This window comes from Charadrius vociferus, unplaced genomic scaffold, assembly GCF_000708025.1.
Source record: "Charadrius vociferus isolate BGI_N301 unplaced genomic scaffold, ASM70802v2 scaffold484, whole genome shotgun sequence".
NCBI lineage: Eukaryota > Metazoa > Chordata > Aves > Charadriiformes > Charadriidae > Charadrius > Charadrius vociferus.
Genome location: NW_009648074.1, coordinates 20,362 through 29,202, shown reverse-complemented (window position 1 = coordinate 29,202; position 8,841 = coordinate 20,362). Strand labels below are relative to the sequence as shown.

General features: G+C 57.8%; 1 protein-coding gene across 1 annotated transcript in view; it reads left to right on the top strand.

The window, feature by feature from the left end:
* PLEKHM1 (pleckstrin homology domain containing, family M (with RUN domain) member 1) overlaps positions 1 to 8,841 on the top strand; it is an 18,190-nt gene that overhangs the window by 7,931 nt on the left and 1,418 nt on the right. Inside the window, 6 exon segments of the mRNA XM_009883847.1 lie at positions 453 to 693; positions 1,162 to 2,070; positions 3,682 to 3,827; positions 4,012 to 4,205; positions 4,649 to 4,712; positions 5,280 to 5,437. Of these exon segments, the coding sequence (XP_009882149.1) occupies positions 453 to 693; positions 1,162 to 2,070; positions 3,682 to 3,827; positions 4,012 to 4,205; positions 4,649 to 4,712; positions 5,280 to 5,437 (1,712 nt within the window).

Here is an 8,841-nt window from a genome sequence, read left to right as displayed (position 1 = left end):
CGGGGTGTGGTTGGCCTTCGGGGCTGCGATCGCACATTGCTGGCTCACGTTGAGCTTCTCATCCACCACCACCCCCAAGTCCTTCTCCTCACGTCTGCTCTCCAGCCATTTTCCACCCAGACTGTGTCTGTGCTTGGGATTGCCGCGACCCACATGCAGGACCTCACACTTGGCCCTGTTGACCTTCATGAGGTTGGCATGGACCCACCTCTCCAGCCTGTCCAGGTCCCTCTGGATGGCATCCCTCCCCTCCAGCGTGTTGACCGCTCCACACCGCTTGGTGTCGTCGGCAAACTTGCTGAGGGTGCAAGCATCGCTGCGTGGGATTCAGGTTGCGTGGGAGCAGCACCCGTGGAGGGTTCACCGTGGGCATGTGTGTTTGAGGGGCACAGGATGTTCGATAAGATTGATAATTAATATATTTATTATTTTCTTTTTTTTTTTTTTAACAGAAAAGAAAGAGCTGGATCTCGGAAGATGATTTCTACAGACCTTCTCCAGGAGACAGCGGCGAAAACACGGCTGACGCCAATGGCTTTGGGCCGGAGGAGGCTGGCGAGGGTCCGGCCCCAGGGCTCATTAGCGCTCTTGATTTGGAAAGGCTGTCGGTGCCATCCTCAGAGAGCGGGAAGCCCAAAATGTCACCTGAACGAGAACAGAAGGGCTTCAGCGTTGTGCATCGCAGGCAGATGGGTACGTCTCGCCCTCCCCTCTCCTGCTTTCATCGGACGTCTTCGCTGGGCAGCGCTCAGGGGCTGGGGGGATGTGTCGGGTTTGGGAAGCGCAGTTTGCCGTTGCTGAGCTTATGGCAGCACTAAAAGCTCCAGAAGGCAGTCAGGCAGATTCCCTTGGCGTTGGTGAGCCCGCGGTGGCTCTGGTGGGGAGTGTTTTAAGAGGAGAGGAGGCGTGCTGGGTGCCTCTGTCCACCCTGCAGGACATATTTCCTTTATGCCATCCCACTCATTCTCAAAACCCAAATGCAGAGATTACGGAGACGGAGCAAGGAGGTCCTGTAAACTCCTGCCCCATCCCACCATCCATGAGGATGAGCTCTCAAAGCTGTGATGCCTCTGGTTGTTCACCGGGAGCTGCCCGTTGGCTTTTCTCTCTCCGCTAGCTTCTCCTTTTTCAGTTAAGCTGTGACATCTGCTTTCACCCCAGGTCTTTCCAACCCTTTCCGAGGGCTCCTGAAGCTGGGCAGCCTGGAGCGGAGAGGAGCCATGGGGATATGGAAGGAATTTTCCTGCGAGCTGTCACCGCTGGAGCTCCGGCTCTTCCTGGACCACGAGGACCGCATCTGTGTCGAGAGCTATTCCCTGCTGCGGTGCGAGTCGCTGGCGCTGACGCACTCGGACGGCCGTTTCGAACTGGTTTTCTTGGGGAAGAAACTCTACCTACGAGCTCCTTCTCGAGACGAGGCCGAGGACTGGTTGGACAGGATCCGCGAGGCGCTGCAGAAGTGCCGGCCTCAGCTGGAGGAGGAGGAGTGGGAGACGCTGGAGTATCCAGAAGACGGTGGTGAAGGCCAGCCCGTCCAGAATGACTCCGGTACTCTTCTCCAGTACAGCGACGTGCCTGGGAACAGCTTGGACTGGACTTCAGCTCATGAACCGGAGCTGGATGCAATAAAAGAGGCTGTTCTCTATGTGGACGTAGACAAAACTTGGGTCCCTTTTATTTTTTCCCTGTCTCTAGAAACTTTAAAGTGCTTTAAAGTCAGAAACAACGACAAAATTTTAAGCAACAGTTACGGTATAGAAACCATCCAGGACATCCTTCCGGATACGAGTCTCGGGGGACCTGCCTTCTTCAAGGTGATCACCTCCAAAGCTGTCCTGAAGCTGCAGGCTGAGAACGCAGAAGAAGCGGCCTCATGGAGGGAGCTGGTGCGAGGGGTGCTCATGTCCTACCTGGAGAGCGCCGAGGAGGCGCTGACGCTGGGTGGCAGCTTGGATGGACACTCCCAGGTCGTCCTGAAGAACATTGTGAAGGAGAACGGCTTCTTGTTGCAATACCTGGTGGCCATCCCCATGGAGAAGGGCCTGGATTCGCAGAGCTTCATCTGTGCAGGTATACATTGGCTTGTCCAAAAACCCAGCTCCGTCTCGGAGGACGACGTTGCGTTCGTTCAGGTTAACGAGGTGACATCAAATTAAAGACATGCCCTTGAGTCCTACCAACCCGTTGCGTGCCAGCTGCTGGTTTCCCCAGCCAAAGCCCCTTGCTGGGGGCTTCACGTCCCAAAATCAGTGACACCTTTAGTGTCTGTGTGCACAGAGGGAGTCCCCCCATGCTGAGTCCCTGTCCCACCCCAGCACAGGTCCAACTGGGCTGCTACTGGGCTCCTGTTAAGCTGCTTACGGTATAGACAGTGGTGGGTCTTGGCTTGAAGGCTACCGTAGATGGACCAAGAGACCCAGGGCTGTCTTCTGAGGTATTTTGTGGCCCCAGCCTGCAGGGAAAGTGCAATTAAGAGCAAATGCTGTTTTTCCGGTAACGCAGCATGGGAGCGAGTGTTGTGCTGGGTGTGACAAGCTGATTTTGCAAAACATTCACTTAACCTTGCGCTAACGCCTCTCGGCGCGATGCTGCTCTAATAGGATAACACTCGCTGACCTCCACGGGAGGTATAATTTGCTCTTTACCTTGGTAAGTTAATTAAACTTCAGATTTCTCTCCTGCTTCAATTGGATTTCTTGTACCCTCCAGCAGGTGTTTTTTTTTCCTTTAATCTCTCTTCTTATTATTTTTTTTTCACATATATATTTTCCATTCTCTTTGGTCTTTACCTTCCCCTCCAGGCTCTGTCCCGCATCTTCCACCTACCAACAGATGGAAGCAGCAAGCTGAAAAGACAAATTCCCAGTTTTTCTGTGTAGGTTTTCTTAGGGGGCTGCTTGTCCCACTTTCACCTCCCTCCCAGCTTGACACCCGAGCCTGGTGCAGGAGGGGTTTCCTCGCACATCAGGGTGTAATGAACCATAAAAGCTGCTTTTTTTTTAATTAATTCAAAGAACAACACCTGACCTTCATGATTTATTTTTTTTTCTGTGGCATGCGCTCCAGCTACCCCAAAGCGTGAAGGATGGGGTGGCAAAGCCTTCCCCGAGGATGGCAGAGGTTTGCTCACGCGTGATCAGTTATTTTAGAGAACTGAAGCCGTTAAAAATAGCACGAAGGGTTTTCCTGCCCTCCCAACTCTGAGAGATGCGCTCGCTTTTCAAGTGGCTATAAAAACCCTGCAGATTTCCCCTAAGACCTGAGCTGGGTTCCTTCTGGGTTACCCACTGCTATAATAAAGGCTTTTTTTTGGCTTAATCCGTCCCGACCTGGTGCCTTGCAGACGAGGATCCCTTGCGGACGTGGTTTTGGTACCCTGCAGTGGGAAAGAGAAGGGCTGAGTGAAGGCAAAATGGGGCAAAGCGGCGAGAGGAGGTGATGGGGTGGGCGGGTGAAAAAAAGTGAAGAGGCTCCTGTTGGACTGTTGTGGTCTTAAATCCACGGGAAGGGGCTGGGCACCTCTCGCCAAACGTCCTACAAATGCTTTAGCCGATCTCCAACGCTTTCAAAAATCTTCTTGCTCCGTTCCCCCCTCCCAAAAGTTTTTCCCCCTCTCCTGGCAGTGGTGAGAAGGGGCTCTTGGGGCCGCGCGCATCCCCTCTCATCTCCTCCTCCCTGCAGGCTGCTCCAGGCAGATCGGCTTCTCCTTCGCGAAGCCCAAGCTCTGCGCTTTCTCCGGTCTCTATTACTGCGACAGCTGCCACCGGGACGAGGAGACGGTGATTCCCTCGCGCCTCATCCACAACTGGGATCTGACGAAACGAGGGGTAAGTCTGGGCTCGGTCGGTGCAAGGAGCAGGGGAAACGCTCCTTCATCTGCCTAAGCTTCCTGAAGGTCCACCTGAACGTTTCCACCAGCAGCAGAGGTGGAGATGTCCACCCTACACCTCCCTCTAAGCCCCCTGGACTGCTCCTCTGTCAATGCCCACCTCGTGCGTCTCTCTGCCCCAGGTTTGCCGACAGGCTTTGAAGTTCCTCACCCAGATCCGGAACCAGCCACTGATCGACCTGAAACTGGTCAACGAGAGCCTCTACGACCACGTGGAGAGGATGGGACGGATCCGCCGGAGCAGGGAACAGCTGAAGTTGCTGGGAGATTATCTCATCATGTGCCGCAGTGGGGCCCTGAAGGAGCTAAGCAAGAGGTGAGGTCCCTCTGCGTGACGTTACCACTGCATCCCACTCTTTGCACCCCGACGGTCTCCCGGTCCTCCTCACCGTTCGAGCGGGGAGCGATGCTGCCGAGGCCCGGGCTGGTTTTTAGCTCTCTGTCATCTGCTGTAAAGAGTTATCCGTCTGGTGGCTGGTTGAGATGTGATTCAGGAAACACCTTCCTGACCGAGGAGCTTCTGGCTGGACAGGAAACACCTGGGAAAATAGATGAGATATTTATTTTCTTTCCCCCCCCACCCCCGGCTTTGAAATGTTCTCACACGGTTTCCCCTGGCGGGATTTGGGATGTGTGGCACAATGCGCAAATCAGGTTTACGGTGATTTTCTTCAAGAATCTGCATCGTCCAGGCTCCTCCTTGCTCCAAAGCTGGAGGGGGAAATCATCGACCGCCTTCTTCTCTGTGCTTCTTTGCAGGCTGGATCACAGGCACTACCTCTTGGAGTGTCCCCACAAATACAGCATCGCTGATCTGAGGCAGGTGAGAGCTTCGCGTGGCCGGAGGGGTTTTACTGGGGAAAACACCCCCGTTTCTGTCAAGCGTGGCACTTCATCATCGCCAGTAGAACATCTCGAACAGCTTCCTTTACCTTTTCCCTTGCTCCTATCCATCAGGTGCACTCTGCGAGCTTGCACGTCAGCTCGAAGGCAAATAATTGCCTTTATTTTAATTTGCCAAAATAATTGGCACAAGCCTGTGTCCTCCGAGAGCTATGGAGGTCACGCAAGAGAAATTGTTTCACCTCTGTTTAAGCCAGCGTTGCTGCTAACGTGTCTCTGTACAAACTTGTATCGGTCGCAAATAATGTTGGCGGTGATGGGTGGTTGGATTTGGCACCGACTCCAAAGCCCGGAGCGGGTGGTGGGTGCTGCTCCGGTGCTCTCGGGGGTCCCGCTGCCCCCCAGGCCTGTGGGGTGGGGGTTGTTTTGGGGGGACAGCCTTGTTTTCACGTGGCAGCATGAAGCGTGGCTCTAAGGCGGATTTTGCAGGCTACAAACCCAACAGCAGACAGCCTCCGCGCCCGCCTGACGTATCTCTGCCCCACAGATAGCCGACGGCGTCTTTGAGACCTTCCTGCAGTCTCTGCTCCAGTTTGCTTCCCATCACGTCTACAACTGCGACCTGTGCACCCAGCGCGGCTTCATCTGCCAGATCTGCAACAGCAACGACATCATTTTCCCCTTCGAGTTTGACACTACCACCAGGTGAGCGACGTCTCCGCCGCGTCCTGCTGCTGCGAGGCCGCCCGAGCTCGTGGCCTGGCTTTTCCCAGCGGCTTGGACTGTCCCCTGGGTCCCTCTCTGGGGCTCTCCGCTTTCGAGACACGGAGAGGTGTCCTGGAAATAGCTCGGAGCTGGTTGTGCGTCCTTGTGGTACCCGTGTCCCCGCGGTACCCATCAGTTTCGAGGCGTTTCCGACCGAAACTGGTCTGTTCGGGGGCAAGCGAGGACCTCGCAGAGCCGAGGTGTCACCCAGCGAGGTGGCTTTGAACGTGCTGAGCCGCCCAGCGCCGTGCTGGCAGCCTGCAGACGTCTGGCTGGGTCACAGGGCAGCAGAGGGGCTGGGAGGAGGGGAGAGGAGAAGGAGGAGGAGGAGAAAGAGGAGGACAAGGAGAAGAAAGAGGACGAGGAGAAGGAGAAAGGAGGAGGAGAAGGAGAAAGGAGGAGAAGGAGAAGGAGGAAAGAGGAATAGGAGGAGGAGGAGAAAGAGGAGGAGGAGGAGGAGGAGGGAGGAGAGAGGAGGAGGAGGAGGAGGGAGGAGAGAGGAGGAGGAGGAGGAGGGAGGAGAGAGGAGGAGGAGGAGGAGGGAGGAGAGAGGAGGAGGAGGAGGAGGGAGGAGAGAGGAGGAGGAGGAGGAGGGAGGAGAGAGGAGGAGGAGGAGGAGGGAGGAGAGAGGAGGAGGAGGAGGAGGGAGGAGAGAGGAGGAGGAGGAGGAGGGAGGAGAGAGGAGGAGGAGGAGGAGGGAGGAGAGAGGAGGAGGAGGAGGAGGGAGGAGAGAGGAGGAGGAGGAGGAGGGAGGAGAGAGGAGGAGGAGGAGGAGGGAGGAGAGAGGAGGAGGAGGAGGAGGGAGGAGAGAGGAGGAGGAGGAGGAGGGAGGAGAGAGGAGGAGGAGGAGGAGGGAGGAGAGAGGAGGAGGAGGAGGAGGGAGGAGAGAGGAGGAGGAGGAGGAGGGAGGAGAGAGGAGGAGGAGGAGGAGGGAGGAGAGAGGAGGAGGAGGAGGAGGGAGGAGAGAGGAGGAGGAGGAGGAGGGAGGAGAGAGGAGGAGGAGGAGGAGGGAGGAGAGAGGAGGAGGAGGAGGAGGGAGGAGAGAGGAGGAGGAGGAGGAGGGAGGAGAGAGGAGGAGGAGGAGGAGGGAGGAGAGAGGAGGAGGAGGAGGAGGGAGGAGAGAGGAGGAGGAGGAGGAGGGAGGAGAGAGGAGGAGGAGGAGGAGGGAGGAGAGAGGAGGAGGAGGAGGAGGGAGGAGAGAGGAGGAGGAGGAGGAGGGAGGAGAGAGGAGGAGGAGGAGGAGGGAGGAGAGAGGAGGAGGAGGAGGAGGGAGGAGAGAGGAGGAGGAGGAGGAGGGAGGAGAGAGGAGGAGGAGGAGGAGGGAGGAGAGAGGAGGAGGAGGAGGAGGGAGGAGAGAGGAGGAGGAGGAGGAGGGAGGAGAGAGGAGGAGGAGGAGGAGGGAGGAGAGAGGAGGAGGAGGAGGAGGGAGGAGAGAGGAGGAGGAGGAGGAGGGAGGAGAGAGGAGGAGGAGGAGGAGGGAGGAGAGAGGAGGAGGAGGAGGAGGGAGGAGAGAGGAGGAGGAGGAGGAGGGAGGAGAGAGGAGGAGGAGGAGGAGGGAGGAGAGAGGAGGAGGAGGAGGAGGGAGGAGAGAGGAGGAGGAGGAGGAGGGAGGAGAGAGGAGGAGGAGGAGGAGGGAGGAGAGAGGAGGAGGAGGAGGAGGGAGGAGAGAGGAGGAGGAGGAGGAGGGAGGAGAGAGGAGGAGGAGGAGGAGGGAGGAGAGAGGAGGAGGAGGAGGAGGGAGGAGAGAGGAGGAGGAGGAGGAGGGAGGAGAGAGGAGGAGGAGGAGGAGGGAGGAGAGAGGAGGAGGAGGAGGAGGGAGGAGAGAGGAGGAGGAGGAGGAGGGAGGAGAGAGGAGGAGGAGGAGGAGGGAGGAGAGAGGAGGAGGAGGAGGAGGGAGGAGAGAGGAGGAGGAGGAGGAGGGAGGAGAGAGGAGGAGGAGGAGGAGGGAGGAGAGAGGAGGAGGAGGAGGAGGGAGGAGAGAGGAGGAGGAGGAGGAGGGAGGAGAGAGGAGGAGGAGGAGGAGGGAGGAGAGAGGAGGAGGAGGAGGAGGGAGGAGAGAGGAGGAGGAGGAGGAGGGAGGAGAGAGGAGGAGGAGGAGGAGGGAGGAGAGAGGAGGAGGAGGAGGAGGGAGGAGAGAGGAGGAGGAGGAGGAGGGAGGAGAGAGGAGGAGGAGGAGGAGGGAGGAGAGAGGAGGAGGAGGAGGAGGGAGGAGAGAGGAGGAGGAGGAGGAGGAGGAGGAGAGGAAAGAGGAGGAGGAGGAAGAGGAAGGTGCTGTGTGCCTCGCTCACCTGGCCAACGCATCTCCCATTCCAATTCAGTCCGGCCCCTTCCCAGTGGTTCGCACACCCCTCTACAACCGAGGAGGGGAGGAAGGACAGACGGACAGGGATTTGGTGGGCAGCCCTGCGGGACGGTGCAGGGGAGAGGCAGGGGACGTTCCCAGCAGGACAGGGGTGACACTGGCTTTCATCGGGGTTTTTCTCCTGCCTGCGGAGCCCGCGTCCCGTGTGGGCAGGGTCCTTGCCTGCAGCGGGGTGAGCTGCTGCACGGGCTTCGGACACCAGAATCGGACGGGTGTGTTTTGAGGGGGCTGTTTTTTCCCCCACCTCTTTGGGGTTTTCTAAAGAAATCGCTATCGAACCCTCGCAGCCCGGGAGCCTCGTCCGTCGCGGGTGGAGAGAGATCCACGGCTCGATGGTTATTTGGTAACGAGTATAATCCGGGCAGAGAAGTTTAACAGGCTGATGGTCTGCGTGGTCTTGCTTTGCCGGGCAGTCCCTAAAAGCCAGCAGCACCATCCAGAAGCCGCAGAAAATGCCAACGAGACCGGCAGCCTCGGGTACCCCACGTGTTACGGGGTTGTAAGTACTTCCAGGGCGGCTGAGCGGGATCGCTCGCTCTCCCCCTTCGCCGCAGGGACAGCGTCGCGCTTGTTATTGAGGACAACGTCCCCGGGGGACCGATTTTCCCTCGAAAAAGAGCGCACGGGCTCTGGAAAGAGCAAGCACGTGGGGCTGAGCTCCGCTGGCAGCCGGCCGGAGGTCTCGTGTCCTGTAAAGCCGGGCTCTGAAGTTTATTGACCTCCTTTTTTTTTCTCCCCTTTTGGTTGGTTGTTTTTTTTTTTAAAAAAAAAGAAGTTTTTGTTGTTGTTTGACGCTGGCGGAGGAGGTCGTGCAGCAGGAAAGCGGCTCGACCGACATCCTCGCCAAGCGCAACCCGCCTTCCTGCCCCTCTGCCCACCCCGGGGGGGACGGCCAGCTGCCGGGTTCGGACCGTCGCTCGCCGCAGGATGTGTCTGAAACGCCCTCCTAACAATAAACCCAACCGGCAGGTCCCCGTTCCTC